Here is a 24417-nt window from a genome sequence, read left to right as displayed (position 1 = left end):
CCTTTCCAAGAACTCAGATATTTTCCAAGAACTCAGAAAAGAACCTTATCCAATTGCATAAGTGAGGAAAGACAGGTGGATAGATGAGGAAAATAAGGTCCAGAGATATTAAGGCAACTTCCCCAGCGTCAGGAGTTATTTAACAGAATAGGTTTCCCTCCACATTTTCCACCCCACTTTGGTTTCTTTTTCATGAAGTTACGTAAAGAAGTCCACAGCACGAGGCAAAAAGACATGAGAGTTCGTTCTTCATTTTATTTGCATGCCCCACAATAACTCATCCCAAATACTGAATTCAAAAGACAAACTGCAGTTCCTCAGTGTTAGCACTAATTTACGGTAACAATCATTTCTTTTACATATCTATCTTATTGTACCCTTCATTTGAAATTGCAAACTAAAGTATATATTTACATGTTTATATACAAATAACTTCAAAAACAAATTAATCCCAATCTTGGTCCAAGAGTTCCCACTTTAGAAGAGGTATAGTACTGTGCTATGTATATCTCTTCCAAGTCTCTTCAGACTTGGCAAGTTCCCAGTATTCATTCACAGATGGTTCCCCTTTAAGCTTAATGAACCAAGTACTTCATTTCTGAGTAAATTAGAGGAAATATTACAGAACACGCTCTGTACAATACAGCACCACTACTGAAAATGGCTCGGGGTTTTGTAATCCAAGGTTCTGATTTAAAGCAAAAATATGTGGCATAGGCTGCAACGGCAAAGAAGTGTCCGATTAAAACCAGAGGATTAGGAGTCAATCTGTAATAAATAGGAAAGATAAAAAGTATATATATAAGTAAGACCTGGAAATGAAAGTTGACTCATAAAGAGGTTCCAATTATGTATCATCTGTAAAGGTAAACACACACTCCACATTTTAGGGGACTGTATAAGCTTGTATCTGCCAACTAAGGGACAAATTAAAAAATTTTTTTTCTTACAAGAAACTACTTAGACTTCACCCCTGTCAGAGAAGCCAGTACCTCCTCTTCGTTTATTAAATTGTCTGTTTTGAGCTGTTTCTCTCACTAGTCTTGAGATCTCGGTCTGAAATAGCTGGATTGCCTGGCTTGTTGAGTCTAGATGTTTCAAAAGATAACAGTCTTGACATTCAGATAGCAGACGAAGGGGAAAAGTCTTAAAGAATTTCATTTTGCAGACTTTCCAAGAATAATTCTACGTATGTCTGCACCATCAGAACTGTTACTGAGTTTCATGAGTCCCAACAGAATTAAATTCTAAGTATAAACTTCTGTTAATCACGGTTCCCATAGAATCAACCCTGTTTCTTAGAACAAAAATGCAGCACTAACTATTGCCTGTTTTCATTTCTCTGGGCTACGTTTTGTTTGGGGTGCTACTGGATGATAAAATGGCGCTTGCAGTCACTCATAAACCCAACTGTCCTAAGAAAACCTGGAACACCCGTTTCCTCTGTGTCATCAAAACAACTTACACAGAAAGCAGCCCAACTGGACCAGCAACACATTCTCCACCAAGTTTGAAGTAAAGAAAACACGCTTTTCTTAGTTGATGTAGGGAATCTAAAATAAAAGTTAAAAATTACTCCCGATCAAATTATCCACACATTTATGCTGGGTATTAATGAAATGTCAGAAAAAAAATGAATGTGTAACATTTATTACACCTTACAGATAATTTCTAAAAAATCTAGTGCTGGCATTTCAGCAACCCAAGATTTCCTTTAAATTTCATAAGTCACATTACACATAGTAATTTAAGTGTGAATAAACGTTTTCTGCTAGTAAATAATTACTAAACATGCAGGTCTTAGAAGTTAGTTATTTAAAAGCTATTTCCTTGACTGTGTTGTAAATTCATTAAATGATGCAAACTACTTTGTTGTAAACCACTTTTCTTATAAAAACACAGTTCTAGAAACCAGATTCCCAGTCTCTAAGATGCCTGATCCATATCTCTGAGCAGTAAATTATCAAGTAAAAAGAACAGCTTTGAAGGGTAATAATGCCTTATATGTGTACATTTTTTATACTTTTCAAAATAATTCATTAAACCCTCACAACATAATATAATCAATCAATAACCTTTTTAATAGTACAGAATCAATGTTCTTCTCAAGTATGTCTAGATTGTTCTTCACAAAAGATGAAAAGGTACAACAGGTAACGTTTTACTCCAATAAAGCTCATTCCTCCTCCACTATTTCGTAACTTTTTTAATGTTGTTTTGTCGGCAGATTCAAACTCATCATGTACGAAACTCAAGAGCTTAGAAAAGCTTAGAAAGAAGAGCTTAGAAACACTCCAAATTTAGTTCTTTTCTTGCCCAACCAGCCACTGTAACTTCCATGCTCAACTAGCAAGAGAGATTTGCTTGGCATATCACAGTAAGTTGTCTTTTCTTTTAGCAAGAACGATGGCTAGAGACTCTGCAGGAAGTATTTGTACTGTATCATCCTTTGTAATCAGATCACCAAAGCATAGATCACTAGGGCCTCAGCCAGGTCATAGAAATAGCTTTGTTGCAAACACCTGAGGTAATGAGATTCAAGTTATATTTATTCTTGAAAACCTAAAGGTCTAGTTTTACTAACCTACCACTCACTAATTTGTACACGGCCATGGTTGGGAGGTGGCACAGATGCCTTTTCCTCCATTTCTACCACTGTTTCTGCTTAGTCATGTTTTCCTTAACGTATAGATTGACCATCACCTCATATGGAAACAAAAACAAAAGCGTGGGAATATTTCTGCTTGTGCACTTTAACAAAATCTAGGCTTGATATGAAGCTCATATTCATTTTACAAAATACAACTTTGAAAAGAAATTAAAACTAGTGTTCAGGAAGAAAAAGATTAACAACTATATTGCCTTTTAATTCATGGCCAGAAAGATCTTCCATCACAGTCCCATGCATTTGCATAAGATTTGCATCGCAATCTTATGCATCTGATTTGGACCAGAGGGGTGAATAATGACACATTAGTGAGGTATTGCTATTAAGGCTGTCTCCGGAAGCAACAGCCTTCCACACAAAGTGGTGGATACATGATGATTAGAAAAAATCTTGCTCAAGGGCTGAGTCAAAAAGGACTACCAACTTGGAAGTTAGCAGACTCAGGAAACATTTCTAGTTCTGGCCTAATCACTAACTTTTTTGTAATTAAGTTCCCTTCCTGTGCTAAAACCCTGCACTTCAGCAATATTCTTTTAAAGATATCTGCACTTACCATCTGTGGCAGAAAATAATTCATAAAGAGCCTGAGCAAGGATATTCACAACAAAGGAATGAGACGTTTTTCTTGTCCAATAGAATGATTTTTTGGCCTAAAAAGGAAAAAGATCACTTATTATATGGTAAAGGGAAGGAAGAAAGGGAGAGAGGGAGGGAGGGAGGGAAGAAGGAAGGAAGGGGAAGGGGGGAGAGGGAGAGAGAGAGAGAAAGAGCACAAACTGATGTTTATAATCCCCTAAACTGATAGTTATCCTGAGGACTGTTGTACAGTAATTATGCCTTGTTCAACATTTACACACCCACCAAAAAAAAAATCTCCAGAGCAATGAGTTACATCTCTGAAGCTAAGTGGCCCATGTAATCCAATGTTATATAATATCCAAATACAGAGATTCTAAAAGATTCACAGGTTACAAGTCAAGTTCTTAATCCTGAACAAGACTGCTTAAGAATCACTACTAAGGACCAGGCTCCTAGGTACAGACCTCCCCTTCAAAGCCCCATTCCTCTTAGGCCCCCCAAAAAAGTCTGTTTTGTGACTTTTTTGTCAAAGAATAATATCTTACCTGGAAAACAGCTGCATCATCATAAAGGTCAGGGATACCCTTTAGCAATTTTCTCCATAGTTTTATATCATTAAAAACAACAGTCATTCCTCCTCCAGTAAGAGGATGCCTCATGTTATAAGCATCTCCCAAAAGAAGAACACCTATAAAAAGAGAGAAAGTAGATTATGACATCATCCTGGAGCATCCTTTAAGACAAACAAAAAGACTACTCTGGTAATTTATAAACATTTTGAATGTGAGCTAGTAAATGAGAATGTGAAAATACAAGGGACTAAATCATGACTAAAATTTATTCAGGCAAAAATTCAAGAGTTGATTCAATTAATATTTATTGGGTAACTAATATGTGCCAGACCCTGGGGATACAGTGAGAACAAGAACATGGTCCCTGCCCTCAAGAAGCTCACATGTATGGGCTTCCCTGGTGGCGCAGTGGTTGAGAATCTGCCTGCTAATGCAGGGGACACGGGTTCGAGCCCTGGTCTGGGACGATCCCACATGCCGCGGAGCAGCTAGGCCCGTGAGCCACAACTACTGAGCCTGCGCGTCTGGAGCCCGTGCTCCGCAACAAGAGAGGCCACGATAGTGAGAGGCCCGCGCACCGCGATGAAGAGAGGCCCCCACTCGCCGCAACTAGAGAAAGCCCTCGCACAGAAACGAAGACCCAACACAGCCAAAAATAAATAATTAATTAATAAACTCCTACCCCGAACATCTTCTTTAAAAAAAAAAAAAAGCTCACATGTGACCCTAAGATTAAGTCAAACAATGTCAAAATATTTATAAGGCCTCTTCCACGAAAAAACACAGAATGTACAGGCATCCATGCATAAACAGCAAGCCTTCCACAAGGGAAAAAAATCAAGAGGTCGTTGACGTTTCACAGTAATATTTGCTGCCAGCATGTTATAGAGAGATGTCTGTATGGTTCCAAGGGAATAGGCAGATATTCCAAAACCATCAGAAGTTAATTTAGGAGAATAAGCCTCGATTGAATCTTAGCTGAAAATTAGGCCCCCTTAAAAACAAAACTACGGAAGCAGAAAGCTCTGCACTTTGACTCGAGATACACCTCCTGACCAAGCTCCTGACTAAGGTTCCCATCAGCTGTCAGCCTGGCTAATGACCTATGACTTAGAGGGACAGTTAAACAAAGTATTTATTTAATTTTGTCTCTGAGAGAAATAGCCAACCATAGTAATAGTGGCAAGGTGGCAGAATTATGGATAACTTTTTTCTGTAATGTCACAATATACTACATTTGTAACTAATTATAGAATACACATAATATATATTAATTTATGAAAAGGTATATTCTAAATATTAATCCAAGTTTTTTATGTATTAGTCTAATACCTTCACTAAAAACCACGAACTATAACCAGCTTTTATTCCTGTTTCTCCATGGAACATTCCCAGTCTCACCAACTAGGATATGTTCTCACAGCATGCTGTTTGTATCAGTTTGGCACTGGCTTTCATTGTGCTTTGCAGTATAGTTTGTTCATACGACTGGTAGTTTATGATGCATGTTTCTCCATAGCAAATGACAGCTGTTTATGTTCAGGAGCCACAGTATATCGACAGCTCCCGTTCACACCTCTCCTCAGGGCTCCACACTCCTGTTTTCAGTGGGGCTCCACCTGGCCATTCAAATGACCTCCCAGCCCTTCACACTATGTCCAAAAGTGAACTCATCATCTCTCCACACTTCCCTAAACTTACACACTTTTCCCTATATTTCCGATGTCAGCAAATAGGTGGCAAAATTATCTAAGCCTGAAACCTGGGATCCATCAAGAGACCTCACTGTTTCTTACTACCATTAATCACTGAGTTTCATGCATTCTTCATCTCAGATGCTACCCAAATCCATTCTCTACCTTCCATTTTTATTGCCACACCCTAGTTCAGGCCCTTCATCATCATTTACATGGAATAATTAAATAGCCTTACTATAGGCTTTAGTCTGAACTTTCCTCCAAACCACCTTCCACAACATATCAGAGTAGTATCTTTGAAACAAAACTCTAGTCATGCCACTACCTTGTTTAAAACTTTTCAATGAACTATTAGAACTAATAAATGAATTCAGCAAGGCTTCAAGATACAAGTTAAATATGCAAAAGTCAATGTTTTTCTATACACTAGCAATGAAGAATCTTAAAATGAAAATAAGTCCACTTGTAATAGCATGAAAAGGAGTAAAATACTTAGGAATAAATTTAACAAAAATGTGAAACTTACTCTCTGAAAACTACAAAATACTGTTGAAAGAAATAAACTCTTAACATTTACAGTCAAATTTTGACAAGACTGCCAAGGCACTTCAATAGGGAATAGTCTTTTCATCATATGGGGCTGGTGCAACTGGATAACCACATACAAAAGAAGCTGAACCCCTTCCTCACACCATACATAAAATGTAACTCAAATGAATCAAAACACCTACATGTAAAAGCTAAAGCTATAAAACTCTTAGAAGAAAATATAGGAGTAAATCTTCATGACTTTGGGTTGAGCAAAGACTTTACATATGACATCAAAAGTGACAAAAGAAAAAACCAGATAAACTGGACTTCATGAAAATTAAAAACTTCAAAGAACACCATCAAGGAAACCAAAATGACAATCCATGGAATGAGAGAAAAACTTTGCAAATCATATCTAATAAGGGATTTATATCTAGAATAAAGAATTCTTAGAACTTAATAAATTTTTTAAAATTTACCCAGTTAAAAAATGTGCAAAGTCGGAACAGACACTTCTCCAAAGAAGATACACAAATGGCCAATAAGCACATGAAAATATGTTCAACATCATTATCCATCAGAGAAATACAAATCAAAATCACAGTGAGATATCACTTCACATCTACTAGGATGCTATGAGCAAAAAGGCAGATAATAATAACCAATGTCAAGGATCTGGAGAAATCGGAACCCTCATACATTGTTCATGGAAACGTAAGATGGGTCAGACACTTCGGAAAACGGTTCGGCAGTTGCTCAAAGCATTCAACAGAGTTACCCTAAGACCCAGCAATTCAACTCCTAGGTATATACCCAAGAAAAATAAAAATAAATGTCCACACAACAACTCATACACAGGTATGAACCAAAAGTAGAAACAACCCAAATGTCTACCAATTGATGAATGGATAGTCAAAATGTAGTACTGACATATCCATACATGGAATATTACTTGGCCATAAAAGCAAATGAAGGACTGATACATGTTACATGGATGAACCTCAAAGAAGCCAGTTACAAAGGATCGTATTATATGATTCCATTTATAGGAAATATCCAGAAGAGGCAAACCTATAGAGACAGAAGGTAAATTAATGGTTGCCTGGGGACCAGGAGGAAAAGAGGAGTGACTGCTAATGGGTACAGGGTTTCTTTCTGGTGTGATAAAAATGTTCTAAAATTAATTGTGGTGATGGTTGCATAGACCTATGAATATACTAAAAACTAGTGAACTGTACACTTTAAATGGGTGAACTATATGATTTGTGAATTATATCTCAATAAAGCTATTATAAAAGAGAACTTTTCAATGACTTTCCATCGTCTATAGGATTAAAACTAAACTTTAAATAAATATCTTACCTTTCTACCACTCTGACACCTATCCTATGCTCCAGCCATAGGAAGCTACTTGAGTTCACTTAAGTGCCACCATTTCTCGGCCATCCTAGCTTTTGTAGATGTTGTTCTGCCTACTTAGAAGTTCCTCATCTCTCAGGACCTCCCTGGTGGCACAGTGGTTAAGAATCCACCTGCCAGTGCAGGGGACGTGGGTTCAATCCCTGGTCCGGGAAGATCCCACATGCCATGGAGCAACTAAGCCCGTGCACCACAACTACTGACCCTGCGTGCCGCAACTACTGAGCCTACGTGCTGCAACTACTGAAGCCCGCGCGCCAAGAGCCCGTGCTCCACAACAAGAGAAGCCACCGCAGTGAGAAGCCCGTGCACCCCAACAAAGAGCAGCTCCCGCTCGCAGCAACTAGAGAAAGCCCGTGGACAGCAATGAAGACCCAACGCAGCCAAAAAAAAAAAGAAAAAGTCCCTCATCTCACTGTCCACCTGATGAGCTCCCACTCACCCTCCGTGCCCCAAGTCCAGCTTTGTTTCCAGAGCAATGTCTTCCCTAATCACCCTTCCCAGTTCACAGGCTCCCCTCCCTGCCTTGTACACCCCACCCCTTCGCAGTGAATCTGGGGTACCATGAGTGGGCTTTCATTACAACATTTATGATCAGTGTTCTGAAATTATATGTCTATATCTCTCACTAGAAAACTGCCTTCTCTAGATTAAGGACTGTATTTAATTAACTGCTGTATCTCCAATAACTAGAACAGTGACCTGTATGTACTGAATATTAAATAATAGATATAAAACTAATTTTGGTATTACTAATGCATTAATCCACAGTAATCAAGTTTCCGTACCACATGTTGCAAACTGTACCACATACATGTCATTTGGAGTAATGAATCTGAATATTTGGAGTATCTTTTATAAAATCAGTCCAATAAAATAATACCTCGTTTGTTTACTGGTGAAGAAGGGAGGAAGCTTGCTGGCATCGACCTCAAACGAGAATTCTGAGTGGCTTCTAGGAATGGTTCTTTGAGGTGATCTGCAGTAAAGCCCACCCCACCAAATAAATGGTTTATAACATGCCAATTTCAAGTTACCACATTTTCTTATCAAGAATAAACAAATACCTACTACACATCTGTTATGGTTGTTACATATATTCCTTGCGAAAAATCAAGAACTAATTATTACTAAAATCGTTCATTAAGCACCTAGTTATTCAAGCTAAGGAATTACTAAGGAATCTAAGAGAAAATTAATGTAAATAGATAAACATAGAGCTGGGTGAACCAGAAAACTTGAGGAAAAGTGAAGCAAATCCAGATGAGATGAGACAGGGAGAAAAACCACCCACCTCTCTTACAAATGTTAAATGCTAGGTATCATACATTTAACGCCTAATTTACTGTCACCACCATATTCTATAAGATCAGATGAAATATACCACCAATTCACAAACAGCAGGAGGGTATGCACAGTAGAAAAAGGGTAAGGCGTATAGAGCACTACCTTTCTGAGCTTTAGTTTCTTCATCTAGAAATGAAACAGTTGGATTAGCTTATCTCTGAGATACTTCCCAGTTTTAAAGTTTTGTGCTTCTACCTGCATAGAAAATAAACTTTCTTTTCATACAATTCGTAATCTGGGAATATAGGAGCAGAATGCCTATGCTGAAACTATTCCTTCCTACAATGAGTAGAATTTCCATAACTTAACTAATTTGAGCATAAAATTACACAGGGCAGTCTGCTGCAACTAAGTTTCGGATTGGGGGAAAAAAATCTATATAAAAGAAAAAAATGCTAAAACTATCACATTATTAACTATCCTTTTCCTAAATATGCATAACTCATTCTTTCCATCTGAAAGCTTCAAAAATGGCTTAACTGAGTGAAAATGTATTGAAGTGCTGAAAATGTCATTGTTAAAAATCTAAATTGGTCCATGTATACCTTAATTTCTGTTAATATTCCATTAATTATTAAATAGAGTGCTTTCACTTAGTTTAAAAAATAACTTTGCAAAAAAAAAAACTTTGCTTAATTTAAAAAATAACTTAAAAACATAATATTTAAATAAAACGTACTCATACCAAGGATAATGTGCTATTACTATAATCATATCATAACGGGCAAGCAGGGTTTCCCTTCAATTTTATCAATATTCTTAATAATTTGTTTACATTTCTTTCTTACATCTTCCTATTCTCAAAAAATAATAATTTTAATGAGTGTTTTACAAAGATGTCTGAAAGACCCCTTATAGCCCTCATGTTCTGAGGTCAGAGATGTATGAGCTAGACAGACCTGCTTTCCACCTTGGCTCTGCCACTTACTAAAGGTTTGTATTTGGAGAAGCTAAGTAACCTCTCTGAATCTTAGTTTCCTCATCTGTAAAATGGGGATCATGATAATGCCTACCTCATAGGGTAGTTGTGTAGACATTCAGTTATGTTTGTAAAACACCTCTTACATGGTAGACATTCAATATATGGTAGCTATCATTTCTACAAAAACCAAGCACAAGAAGTAATTAAGTGTAAGAGCTATTTCAAGAATTCACATACCTAGACTGCTATCCAGACTACCTTAAAAAATACCATATATGCCACTATTAATGATTATTCAGAAAACTAATTATTACTAAGAAAAAATACATTGAAACTATTTTTTTTTACTTGGAGATTTTTTTATGTGCTAGCTTAAATAGTTCATTCAGCTCCAGTGTAGCTGACTGGATGAATTTTTCACCTGCCATCCTTATCTTTGGCCTAATTTAGACAAAGCTTCAGTGAGAACTGGAAATGAAGGGCCTTTTGTGAGACTTGCTTGCAGACAGTAGATTACAATGGCAGTGAAATACTATTTCTTACCAGGTAATTGTGGGTAAATGTTTTCAGTCATGTATTCTCTTAAATTCCTTGGCATTTCTCCTCGGACATCAACAAGTACTCGAGTTTCATTAGGTGAAATCTGGTAGATGAGAACTGGACTCGGATTAGCTAAAATAAGTTCAGCATGATTTGCTTTAAACTGTGGTGCATTCTAGAAAAACAAATAAAATATTTTAATAATTTTCAAGTTTCAAGTTGAAAAATAAATTTCCTACAATTGCATTCCTATGGTATAATAAATTAAAAAAAATAAATTTCCTACAATTGCATTCCTATGGTACCTTCATAAGGAAGCCAACAAAATGTGAAGAAACGGAAACTTTATTGGCGACCAGGTTTTTCCTGAACTTGGAAAAAAGTCCATCTGCAACAACAGTCAATGGAGCATGGAGTTCCTACAACAAAAACAAAGAATACTCAGCTAAATGGTTAGAAGTACACAGTGAAAAGGACATTCTTTTAAAAGGTACATGAACAAATTTAAATACATTATGGGGCATTACAGAGTATTTGAAGATAATGCTATTGAAGGAGCTGTTACATGGGCTGAAGGTAATGCACGACCAATCTTTAGAGACCCTTCCCCTTGAGTCCCTGAGGATCACCTTCCTCCAAAGCCCTACCATCCAAACCATCTGGGATTAAGCTACTTTGATGGACACTGGGGGAAACTGCTACAAAGCAAGCACAGCCCATAGAGGATTGAATCTCATTACAAATTCCAAGGACTAACCACATTCTTTTATGCTAGAATTTTCTAACTTCACATAGTGCTTTCAGTTAGTGGCTAGGGCTTAGAAGAATTTTTGTACATGTAGATGTATGTATTTATATTATCTTGTAATTGCCCCCATTAGAGTATAATTCCTAGGACGTGGTTACCCTATGGAGCAGCCGGGAAGAATCAACAGATAAGCCTTGGACTTTCTCTTCTTTACTAAACCAACAGGAGCAAACTATTTTATTCTGCTATTTCCCCAGACATTCTCTTACTTTTTGCCTTTCTTACTTAAACAATATTTTATTCTAGTTATTTTTTTTATGCTGAATCCTTCCTTTTTGCATCTTCCAGTTCCCCTCTGCTTCTCTCCTAGGGTACATTTCTCATTTCAGTTTTTAATACAGTTAAAATCGTGGTGTTTGTTTCTGAAGTTATTTGAACAGGATTCTGAAGTGCTCTAAAGAACAATGTGTTCAATTTGGTGCAGAGGGCTTAGATCTTGGTCCCTTTGATGAATAATAAATTGGTGAGCCTACTTTTTTAAAGGAGTAGGAGAAAAAGAAAATAAAAATCTCTTAGGAAGAGCTAATATTTGATATATCTCACCTTGATGTCTCCAGTCTCTTTATCCCTGTACTGAACTCCCATCACAGCATCATCTTCTTCTAGTAACTGCAGCACAGTGCCCTCAATAAACTTTGTGCTAAAAGATAAATAAACAGAAATAAATTCTCTGGTAGCATAACTGAACAATTTAAATAAGGAATGAAAAATTCCCTTTTCTTTATCTTGAGTTTACCCATGTAAACTGGACACACATGTACATAGAAAAAGGTCTGGAATGACGAAAAGCAAAAAGATCATTAACGGATTTTAGAATTGGTGTGGTTTCAATTTTCTAATTTCTTTCTTTTTTTAAATTTGTTTTAATTTTGGCTGTGTTGGGTCTTCGTTGCTGTGCGCGGGCTTACTGTAGTTGCGGCGAGCGGGGGCTACTCTTCGTTGAGGTGTGTGGGCTTCTCACTGCGGTGGCTTCTCTTGTTGCTGAGCACGGGCTCTAGGCGTGCAGGCTTCAGTAGTTGTGGCACGCAGGCTCACTAGCTGTGGTGCACGGGCTTAGTTGCTCTGCGGCATGTGGGACCTTCCCAGACCAGGGCTTGAATCCGTGTCCCCTGCATTGGCAGGCGGATTCTTAACCACTGTGCCACCAGGGAAGCCCTTAATTTTCTAATTTCTTAAAATGGAATACATATTACTAATGTAATGATTTTTTTAAAAGCATTTTAAAAAGTAACATGAGGTTTTATCTCATTCATTAAAAAATAAAATACATGCAGAAAAATTTTACATACCCACACAAATTCATACACGGAATTGGAACTTATCTACCAAATTATTCAGAGGAGTTACTTCTAGTTAGAAGGATCATGGATAATTTTTACAATCTTCTTTACATTTCTGAGTATTTTTCCATTTTTCTACAATGAACATATTCTACTTCCATAGATATCAAATTCTTTCAGTTCTAAGAATAATCCACTCATTTCACTTGCTTTGTCAACACTTAAGCCTTTGCCAATGACATGAGGGTTCTCATGTTTAAAACTTAAACCTCCATTATAATGCATAGGGCTAGAGACAAATATAAGTTAATAATTAAGAGAAGCCCTTTAAAAATTGTGAATCATTATACTATACACCTGTAACTTACATAATATTGTACATCAACTATAGCTCAATAAAAAGAGAGAGAGAAGCAGCCAGTTCTGTCAGTCTAGGTCCTTAATATGAATGGAACAGGGATCTTCTCTTGAAGTTCTCTAACCTGACTTTTAATAAAAAGTACCATAACCACAAACCCCAACTCCCAAATGGGCACATATGAACTTAAACCTTAATTACAACAACTATATCCTCTAAATTCCAACCACATAAAAGATCACATATTTAGTCAAAGGAAAATTCTCAGTAGTTCTATGTCATTCAAAGGAAGGTTATCTATATGATACTCTTAACAAAGGCATTGAAGAGCTAACATTCTTCTAACTTATGGTTTATTTTAGTATAATAGCTATGTTCTAACCCATACCCAAACACTTATGAAAATGTATAAAATAGTATTTGTAGGAAGGCCAAGTTTAAATGTGTTTCTTTAACATCATGTATTTGAAGCTGTAGTCTTACTTGGGCTCGGCCATAGCTGCTTTCCGGAGACTCATGATGAACCTTCCATGATGGAAAGCTCTTCCACTCTGCACATGACTGTTTTCTGACAGAGGGAAAGGAATCTGAACCTCTGATTTGCTCTCCTGATCATGAATTATGTAGCCATTTACAACCTGGGCCTCAATACCTTCCACTGTATCTGCAAAACAATTCAGGTCAAAAAAATCAATTTTGTAATATACCCAGAGTTACACTAGGCACCAAGAGGACATGGACCATTGAAAATGAGTTTCTTTGTTCATAAAGCTATGATACAAATTGGAGAACTGGACATTACTATAACTATTTCAGAAATCTTAATGCTTCTGGAAGACAAGTCTTAGCAAATTCGTAATATCACAAAAGGTAAATATTTACATATAAAATTCACTCATTAAAATTCATAGGAAAAATATTAAGACCCTAACAATAATGGGTAAAAGTGTATAGATGATTCACACTAAGCAGTACAGAAACATTGAACATATCAGGAAAAATGTTCAAAACTTGATTTAAAAAAATCAATGAAATAAAACTGAAACAATAAGACACCAAATCTCTCAAAATTGCTAGTGAGATAAAGATAAAATGGATAAATTTATATATTACTGGTCATATTATAAAGTAATAACATTTTAGAAAATAAGTACAGCAATAATTATCAAGAACCATGAAGAAGTTAGCATCCTTTGATATAATAATTTTAGTCTTGTAATCCATCTAAGATATTCATCCTAAAGATATAATTCATATTTTTAATAATTATTAAAGGTACATATAAAAACAGGTTCACTACAGTGTTACCTCTAATAAGAATAACTGTAAACAACCTAAATATGAATCTAAGTTAGGTAAAGTATGTTATTAAGTATGAACTGAGAAAATACTATGTACAGGCTTAAAATTATGCTAAAGAATGGTTAACAGTATTGGAAATACGTTTCTGTGAAAAAGTGGACTTTAGCATGTATATTAAAATAGTCACATAATATATATTTAAATACATTAAAATATATTAGGATTAAGTACATTAAAATAACTTCATTTCTGATGAAAGGAAAACTTTATAATAAACAATTTTATCACACATCTATGCTAAGATCAAAATAAATCAGTTTCTGATATGCTTTTTAGTCACACTTAAAGTCCAGTCAGGGACAAGCTGGATGAATACTTGTCACACATCTGACCTAGGACCAAAGTAAGTTAATTTTTTGGTATGGTTTCTAAATTATTCCAGTTAAAATTCATTCAGAGAAAAGTACACATACATCCTAAAAGCTTCCAGTTAGCAGTGTATTCACTTTGGATCTCTTTGCCAGTCTTTACTGACCTAAATGTTTAAAGCCCATCTAGTATTTCTACTTTTGTTTTGTCAGCTACTGAGATAGCTTGTTTTTCTTAAGCCATTATTATATTATGGAAGAACTTTAAATGCTAAAACTGTCCAATTTAGAACACAACAGACAATGTGAAAAGTATATAGACAATGTGAAAAGTATATAGTAGCACAGTAAAATTTTTCCTTGGGTAAATTATCCTAAGTCAAGTATATAAACAAGGTCTAATTTAAGATTTCTTGAAAAATCTTTCTCTCTCTTTCTACTTTATTGATGAAATCAAACAAGACAGACTTTGGCACTTTTACTTCCTTAGGCAGGCAGGAAGATGGCACCCTAAACCTTAATGAAATTCAGGCTTCACGAATACTAGATAGTTAATAACTTTGAAGACAGTGATGGGACTTAGAGCTGTCACTAACTATTAACCATATAGCTCCAATATTAGACTACTACTATCAACATATCAGATAAAGTGGCATGGAAAACTCTTCCACATTGAAAAATGCAGAATTGCTTTCTATGAAAAGGCAAGCTAAAAAACAAAACCAACAAAAAAACTGCATATGCTAAAAATGAAAAGCAACTTCAAAGTCAAACCAGTGAGCAAGTTTTAAAGGCAATAGCATAAGGGCATCAGAACCACAAGCCTAAAAGGCTGGAGTTATAAGGGCCACTCCTGGATAGGAGGTAGGGGCCCCCACAGGCAATGGACGTTGGAACTTGGCACCATACGTAAATTTCTTGTCAATACGACAGAGACCAGAAAAAATCAATTCAACGCCCTGAGACATGGCATGGAAGTAAGCCATCTACCATAGGCCATGGGTGGAGTCATCCATAAGAAATCCAATCATAACTTTGTACCATGACCTGGTGTGAAGTCTGAACCTCAAAATGAGTATACAGTGCATGATAAAATAGGTATCACTTATGGAAGTCCAAATATAAATCAGAGTCAAGGAGTAAATATCACAAAAGACAAACAAAATTTATGACATTTTATTTAAATACACTCAAGACCTAACTGAATGGAGAGTATACCACATTCATGGATAGGAAGTCCAAGACAATTTTTCTAAACCTGAGCTAGACATTTAATGCTATTTCAGTCTTAATCTTGACAGGGTTTGTTTTCATGGGAACTGAAACCTGATTCTAAATTTTATATACAGAAAAGCAAAAAGGCCAAGAAAAGTCAAGATAATCCTAAAGAAAGTGAGGTGAGGAGGAGGTTCCCCACTGGATAATGAGACTTATTATAAAGATATAGCATTTAAATTATAATGTATTCATTTGAAGAGTTCTAGATATTAAGCTTAAGCCAAAGGGCAATCAATTCACTTATTAAAAACCCACACACCAGGATGGGTCAGTCAGTATTATATTAAAAGTCCACACTCCGAAAAGTAACTATTTCAAGGGCTTCTATTATCCATAGCTCATCACACCTGAGGGGGAACTGATAGCATAATGAATGTTAAAAAGGACTCTTGCTATGATACTAAAGGTACGCATGATGTGTGGACTGGCTAAAATACCTCAGTGGCTCCCCTCCCTCTTGCACGGCTCTCCTCACTCTTACATGAACTACCCATAAGAACCCATTGAGGTTTGCTGCCACAACCTTGGACATATCCCCTGAGGCTGGATTTCTAAATGATTCTAAGTCCAGTCATTAGTCTGAGGGCATTTCCAGTTGCCTGATGTTCAACGATAAAGGTAACAAAATCTTGTCTCAGGATACTGTCACATCTGCCTCAAGTGACCGTCTCATGAAGGGTGGTAGTTAGGAAACTTAAAAGGACAGAGGTGGACCTCCCTTCCTCACAATGCACTCTCTCCACTTGGGTCCAGAGCCCTGCAGTCTTTTGCTTTTCCTCCTCACCTGCTCCTTCTCGGTCGTCTTTTTTGGCTCTGGCTCACCTCACTGACCTCTATACGTTACAGTACCCCAGGGGTCGTCCTGCACCTCTTCTTGGCAATGTCATCTAGTCTCATTTAAATACCATGACTCCTCTCTTTCTCTCATCCCTCACATCTGATCCATCAGCCGGTCCTACTGACTCTTCCTTCCGAAGATAAATATATTCCCAGAATGTGACCACTTCCCCCACCTCTACGGCTACGACCCTAGTCCAAGCCAACAACTCTCACTGATTCCGCAATAATCTCTAACAGGTCTCCCTGCTTCTGACTTGCCACTTTATGATCTACTCTTTTTTCTACACAATAACAAGAATATTTTAAAATAATATTTCTAATCATACTTCTAAAATGTGAAATCTAATAAATCCTCTTCTTAAAATTCTCCAGTGGCTTCCCTTTGGAGTAAAAGCCAAATCCATATAGTGGACCACAGTGGAATCCAGCCCCCATTGCCCATCTGACCTTTTCTCTATAACTCACACCACTCAAGTCAACACGATTCTCCTTCCTTGCTCTTCAAAGAGGCCAGGCTCACTCCTCCCACCAGGCTTTTCCCCTTGATTCTCTCTCTGCCTGGAGAGAGAGTCCTTTCCTCCAGGTAGCCCTAACTCCTTCATCACCTTCAGTCCTTTACTCAAACGTCATCTTCTCAGCGAGGCTTTCCCTTCTCCCACTTCATTATTTAAAATTACACGCCACCCTCAACTCCCTATGTCCCTTTTCTGATTCTTCTCTAAAGCCCTTATAACCATAATATATACTCTAAATTGTATTTATTCATCTTTTATCACCACCCTCTACACTAGCAACTAGAATGTGTGCTCTATGAGGGCTGGAATCTTTGTTTTGTTCACTACTGTAGCCTCAGCACCCAGAACAGTACTTACAATACGGCCAATGCTTAATAAATATTTGTTAAATGAAGCAATGAATGTAACCCCTTTAGTCGCCTCCCTCTCAACTTTACCTTCTCTGTCACCACACAAACATGCTCTATCTAGTATCAAAATACCCCTCCTTTGGGGACTTCCCTGGTGGCGCAGTGGCTAAGAATCCGCCTGCCAGTGCAGGGGACGCGGGTTTGAGCCCTGGTCCGAGAAGATCCCACATGCCGCGGAGCAGCTAAGCCCGTGCACCATAACTACTGAGCCCACACACCACAACTACTGAAGCCCACCGCCTAGAGCCTGTGCTCTGCAACAAGAGAAGCCACCACAATGGGAAGCCCGCGTACCACAACAAAGACCCAATGCAGCCAAATATAAATTAATTAAAAAAAAAACCCCTCCTTTATCCTCACATCTGCATCTCACCTCTGCCGTTTCTGTATTCTGTTAGAGAAAAACTCCTTGAGAGTAGTTCTCTAGTCTCAAATTTTTTAATCTCCCACTCACTTCAGTCTAGGTTTCGTCTACACAACTCCACCAAAACACCGTCAATGTCACAAGCAACCTCCAAATGGCCAAATCCAATGGCCCTTTCTCTACACTCATTTTACCTGACCCTTCATTAGCAAACCATGACATGGCTCCTTTCCTTTCCTGATACGTACCCATCCCCTCCAGCTAGAAACATTTTCCTCTCTTGGATTAAGGACACCAAACTCTCCTGGCTCTTTTCTGCCACTCTGCCGGCTCCCGCTCAGTCTCCCTGGCAAGCTCCTCTTCTTTTACCCAATCTCTGAACATCAGTTTCCCAGGACTTGGTTTATTCTGTCCTCTCTTTTCTCCCTGCACACTCTCCTTAGCTGGTCTCCATCACTGCTGTGGCTTTTATGTATTACCAATATGCTGACATCTCTGAAATGTCTACTCCAGCCAGCTCAAATCACTCACTCCTCTGCACTCGAGATTCATATATTCAACTTGACATCTCCACTTGGATATCTCAACAGGTCTCCCAACTTCCTCCCAGTGCCTGTTCCTCTCTAGGTCTTCTTATCAGCAAACAGCACCGCCATCTACCAGTTGCTCAAATCAAAACCTAGGAATCATTTTTTAATACCCCCTCTCTCATACCTCACATCAATCCTTTAGTAAATCATGCCATTCCTGCCTCTTAATTTGGTCATGAATCTGTCCACTTCTCTTTACATCCTCTCTACCATACTAGTCCAAATCACCATCATCTGTCATTTGGACTTAGCAATGAGCTCCCACCAGTCCTTGAGTTGACTGTTGCTACCGCACCACCACAGTCTTGGAGGCTATTCACCACACCATATCCACACATTCTTTTAAAACAGCTTTCTACAAACTGCAGGATGTGACTCAGCGGTAAATTGTGAAGTGACTTTCGAGCTGTGAATTGTACACTTGGGTAAAATCATGACAAGTATTTAAAAAGTAAAATTTCAGTCTGATTTAGGTATGTTTGTAGGTACTGAGTCAGGATGTAAGGTGTGTCTGTCATTGTGAGTAGCTGTCAAAGGTCTGAAGCCTTTATAGAAGCGTAAACAGGATGCTGTCATATTCCTGCTCCACTGCCTTCAAAGCCCTGCATGACCTGGCAGCTGCCTACCTCTCCAACCTTAATCTCAAGGCACTCTCCTTTCCCCATTACCCAATACTTTCTGGCGACATCGGTCTCCTTTTCAGTTCATTGAATAAAATAGCAAACATTCACATCGTGCTTACTACATACCAGGAACTGTTCTGAATGCTTTGTCTTTATGAATTCAATTAATCCTCTTAAACTATGAGACAAGGACTGTTTTAAGTGTGCCAGTTTTACAGGTGAGGAAACTAATACACGGGAGGTTAAGTAACTTAGCCAAGATCACACAGCTTTTTATGTATCTGAGGTGGTAGTCAAACCCAGGCAATCTAGTGCCAGAATCAATGCTGGTAATTACTACAACATACTGCCTACCCTACATACCCAGCCAGCTCTTCTCAGTTCACAGCCTGGGCCTAGATTTATACTTTGATTCCCAAGAGTAGATAGCTGATCTGTCTTGTTCACCGGTGTAGCCTTGGCACCCAGTACAGCACCTCATACAAAGCATACAGCAAATATAAGTATTTCCTAAATGAGTAGTGTTTAAAAAGCACTGGGTTAATGGATGAATGATGCTTTGAAAAAAAGGTTCCATAACAGGTACATCATATGCACTCTACAAATGATAGTTCCCTTCACCTTTCACCAAATTTCGTGTCCTCATTCTGGTTTTCCAGTCTTCAATTTTGACCATTACAATGTTTTAGCCACTTCATTTATCTCACTAAGGCTACTTCGTATCTCCTCATGCTTATTTTCTCCTTTGCTCTCATTTTCATGCAAATTTGTTGGTAAATGAATAGAGTAACTTTTATACGTGAAAATAAAATGGAATACCTTTTTACCAGTCATAGCAAGGAGTGCTTGCTTATGCCACATAACTCCTAAAAATCACTATGAACCTACCTTCAAGACCCAGGTCTTTAAGGACATGATAACCGCCTGGCTGCAGAAATTCTCCAAGTATCCTGTCAGGCTCTTTTAAATCTCTCTCAATTACTGTCACCTTTCTTCCATCTCTGGAAAGCACTGCCGCCAAAGCAGAGCCGAGTACACCAGACCCCACGATGATAATTTCTGGATCATTTTGAGAAGATATCAACGTAGAGGCAGTTGCTCCTATTAAGGTTGTTTCTGAAATACTGGTTCCTTTTTTGCACTGTTTTAAAAAAAAAAAAAGTGAATTATGTAGCCACATTTATTATCTTTAAATCATAATACTACTATATAGACACACTGGACATTTGCATCTTAGGTAAAAACTATACCCTAAACATTATCAAACCAAATGAACTGTTATGTTTTTAAATCCAGATCATATATAAAAAACGATATCAAAATATTGGTTAAACAAAAACGTATAATAATATCCCAATAAAATTAAATGTGTATTCCATCATTCAGACATATTTAGAAAATGCTGTCACATATTTATAAATCCATAATAGGCCAAACATAAAAAATGTTTACAAGGGGCTTCAAAGACTTACAGGGAAAATTCTATCATTAATTACTCAATGCTTCAAATATATACTGAGCATCTACCAGATGCAAATCATGTACAACTTTTTTTTAATTAATTAATTTATTTTATTTTATTTTTGGCTGCATTTGGTCTTCATTGCTGCGTGCGGGCTTTCTCTAGCTGTGGTGAGTGGGGCTACTCTTCGTTGCGGTGCGCGGGCTTCTCATTGAGGTGGCTTCTCTTGTTGCGGAGCACGGGCTCTAGGCGCGAGGGCTTCAGTAGTTGTGGCACACGGGCTCAGTAGCTGTGGCTCGCAGGCTCTAGAGCGCAGGCTTAGTAGTTGTGGCGCACGGGCTTAGTTGCTCCGCGGCATGTGGGATCTTTCCGGGCCAGGGCTCAAACCCGTGTCCCATTGGCAGGTGGATTCCTAACCACTGCGCCACCAGGGAATCCCATACACAATTTCTGATATGACTTCATGTTGCAAATTATTCAGCACCCTGTAGATATTTCAACAATTTATCTTTATTTTCTCCCTCTGGATTTTCATCTGAAAAGTCTACCTTAATCTAAAATCACTTTTATATAACAAAAAGTCTGTCAAATCCTGGCTATTGATCTATTAATTGAGAATATTTATCGTAAAATTCCAAGAGAATAACTCATTCTGTCCCTTGGGATTCGACCTGTTCACAATTTTAGTCCTTACATATAAGAATATATTTAAATTACCTTCCTTTCCCCCTATCCTGATACTCTTAAGAGAGCCTAGTCAAACAAGTGGCCCTGCAGTTTAGGAATAAGGACAAACATTAAACCTATCACTCGTTGGGCTGACAGTAAAAACCTTTACTTTGATTATAAGAAGATGAAAAAGGCCTGTTTTGAGAGATGTATGCCCACTGAGCATAACAGTGCCTGTTATTTTTTTTTTAAAGAATAATTCAATATTTTTTGTTTTGTTTTTAGCCGTGTGTGCTGCACATGTGTGATCTTAGTTCCTGCACCAGGGACTGAACCCTCGTCCCCTGCATTGGAAGCACAGAGTCTTAACCACTGGACCGCCAGGGAAGTACCAGTTCAATACTGTAATAAGTATTTTTTCTTGGTATGTGGATTCACAAATATGAATACATTTCAGATTCAGAGTTGCAAGGAACCATCTTCCTTGAGTTCTCTGACCTTATCGATTAAGACTACATGCAATTATGATGGGGTTTTAATGCCATTTTGACAGGGTTTTAATAAAAAAAGGAAGGAGATAAAACCTAAAATCCTTTAGAATTCTAATTCTCTGTGATTCTAATATTCATTCAGCCTGTATAATGGACTGGGGCCTTCCTGTCCATTCTATTTTTTTATAATTTCTCTTAGAGAAATTATCTTTTCACAATAGAGTCTACTCTTACTCTCAGTATTTCTTAATGGCCAGAGCAACTGTCTATATTTAAATTACTGTTCTGAGAGCAAGAAAAGCCCCTTTTGTCATCTTAGCCATTTGTTATTAGTTATTCTTCCTAAATTTTCCCTGTTAAACACACACACACACAATCCTGGAAGGAGAACTCTGGAGAAAGTTACGTCTTTCAGAGCCTGGTCAGTAGATTAGTAGCTCCCACTAATGGGAACTTAGTACTCATTACAGTCTACCAATTCCCAGGTATTTAGGAAATAAGCAGAAAGCCTGAGGTATTCACAAAGTGGAGCCAATAGTGACTGCTGGTAATCCGATTTCCTACCCCCAAATTTCTCTATGGTATAACGACATTCCAGCCACCTGGACTAGTGCTCAGCGACCTCGAGGAACATTATCTCAGACAAAGATACCAAAGACGTCAATTTGAGGATTTAAGATTCCCTCTCCCTCCCCTCCCATTCCTCCAACCCACACCCACCCTATCACTGAATTCAGCACCACTCCAAAGGTTCCTAACAGAGACTACCTTTAGACTAATGTTAATAGCTACTATTTATCACAGTTATGAACCAGGCATTTTGCAAACATTAACTCATTCAATTCGCTATAACTACCAGCAAGGTTAGTGCTGTTCCCACCTAAAAGAGGCAACGGATCCTTACAGAAACTAAGCAATTTGCCAAAGGTCTCACAGTCAGCAGTGGTGAAGCAAAACTTCTAAACCAAGCTCCCCCCTTCTGCAAACCGTGCTGATCTGTACTGCAGATACAGGAAAGTGATGTGGATCCAGAACCCAAAAAGAGTGAATTATTCTGTAGGCCACGCACCCTAACGTCAAGTCACTGTCGTCCCTTACTTGGCCTACTGCTGGAGTCTCTCACCCCACATCCCTGCTTCCACTCTTGTACTCCTACAATCCATTCTCCACACAAAAACTGGAATGTGCTTCTTAAAAAGTAAAAATCAAATATCATTACTCCCATACTTAGAATCCTCCAGTGCTCTTGGGAAAAAGTATAAACACCCAAGGGCAACAAATCCGAAATGTTCTGACCTCAACAACCTTCCCCCCTCATCTCCCACCATTGTCCTCCTCTGCTGTCTTTGCAGGGATCATCATAACTTCACGTGTATTTGCAGACCCACCTTTGATTTAGGAACGTGGCTGAACTGCACACATTAGTCTCTTGATTTAGGACCTTGATTTACTCAAGGCTCCGCAGACTTGGGGAGGGGAGGGTGTTTTGCCTAAAACTTTAAAACACAGCATTTTACTCTGCCAGCTCTTCCCACTGTTCTGTGACTTTCCCCAGGCAGCTGTCCCTTCTTATAAGCCGCGGACTTAGCCTGCAGCGGGTTTCTTTCTTCCCAGGTTCAAACATAATCCTTACCAAAGGATTTAAATTAAAAAAATATTTTTTTCCAACACAGATGGTGATTCTGTCCTAGTGATTCAAACATTTCAACTTTCATCATCAAATCAACATCCATAATCAAACCAATTTTATTTAGCATTGGCACCACCAACACTAAATGAAACAAAGGTTTTTCAATCATTCCTAAGAGCCTCAAGGATTTAGCCAAGGAAAATTCAAGAGCTTTTAAAACAAACAAACAAAAAAACCCAGCTATATGAGAATTCCTACCACAGTATCTAACCTGCAGCCTTTCGCCCTTTAAATTAGAATATTTACATTTGAGTGACCCCAGTCCTAATTTTAATATAACACACTCATTCATTTGCCCACTTGGAATTCAACCTACCCTCCTAGACCCGAGCTGCTCTTTATTTTCTGATCCAGGGGGCGATTTGGCCCAGAAGAAGCCAATGAAAGGCAAGGCTGACAGAATATCCGAGAAGACCGCGAACTGGGAGCCGCTCTGCTGGCGCCCGAGGAGGGCCCCGTTCCGGTAGCGACAGCGATAGGACAGCACCAGCCCCAGCGACAGGAACACCAGCACGCACAGCAAGAGCTCCTTGTTGGCCAGAGAGACGAAGTCTCCGCATTTCTTATAAAAATAGGTGAAAGTGGCAATGCCAAGAAAAGTCCACATGGTTTAAAGGCTTCTTCGGTGACACCGGGTCAATGTTCAGATCCGATCTTTTCTGGTAGGGTTTTGGTGTTTAGATGTTCTCCCCAAAAGGTGTTGCCAAAAGTAGCACGGGGGACCGGCCAAAGTCCAGTAAACACCGTCACAGGATTACAATTCAAATCGGACTAATTTACAAAATCACATAAAGTTAGTATAAAAGTATCAGAAGAGGGGAACGTTCTCCAGGATTTAAAAAACAGTATTTAAAAATCTGCTCCAACAGCTTCTGACCAGGCTCTCCCCTTTCAAGCAATCCATGTATTTCCCCACCCCCTTTTTTTTTTCCTGGAAGGCGAGGAGGGTCCTGGGGGCTATTCCGGATGATGTTCTAAATTTTGTTGCTGGCTCGTCGTGCAGTAAAATTGCTCTTCTCTCTCACCAGCAGCAGGTGCCCTTTCAGAAGAGGAACAGGGGGAGAAACATCAAAGAAATATCTCGCGTTGGGAAA

The 24417-nt window shown here is 38.3% G+C and overlaps 1 protein-coding gene across 1 annotated transcript; it reads right to left on the bottom strand.

Annotated features, from left to right (window-relative positions):
• Positions 1 to 231: 231 nt before the first annotated feature.
• SQLE (squalene epoxidase) lies at positions 232 to 23930 on the bottom strand. Its single transcript, XM_004265326.3, has 11 exons — positions 23640 to 23930; positions 19900 to 20152; positions 13205 to 13385; positions 11627 to 11723; positions 10581 to 10694; positions 10279 to 10450; positions 8350 to 8445; positions 3793 to 3935; positions 3222 to 3318; positions 1466 to 1553; positions 232 to 768 (listed from the first exon to the last, which is right to left on the bottom strand). Exons 1-11 carry the CDS (start codon positions 23928 to 23930, stop codon positions 576 to 578), a joined length of 1725 nt encoding a protein of 574 aa, XP_004265374.1. The 3' UTR covers positions 232 to 575.
• Positions 23931 to 24417: the final 487 nt, after the last annotated feature.

The sequence above is a fragment of the Orcinus orca genome, chromosome 17 (assembly GCF_937001465.1).
Source record: "Orcinus orca chromosome 17, mOrcOrc1.1, whole genome shotgun sequence".
NCBI classification, from domain to species: Eukaryota; Metazoa; Chordata; class Mammalia; order Artiodactyla; family Delphinidae; genus Orcinus; species Orcinus orca.
The sequence above is the reverse complement of the archived record's forward strand: the minus strand, read 5'-3'. Positions and strand labels throughout refer to the sequence as shown.

Coding starts and splice junctions, on each gene's coding strand:
- SQLE (XM_004265326.3), bottom strand. CDS start 23,930: ATGTGGACTTTTCTTGGCATTGCCACTTTCACCTATTTTTATAAGAAA. Junction 20,153..23,639: donor AGCAGCTCGGGTCTAGGAGG/GTAGGTTGAATT, acceptor TTTTTAAAACAG/TGCAAAAAAGGAACCAGTAT. Junction 10,451..10,580: donor TTGTTGGCTTCCTTATGAAG/GTACCATAGGAA, acceptor TTGTTTTTCTAG/AATGCACCACAGTTTAAAGC.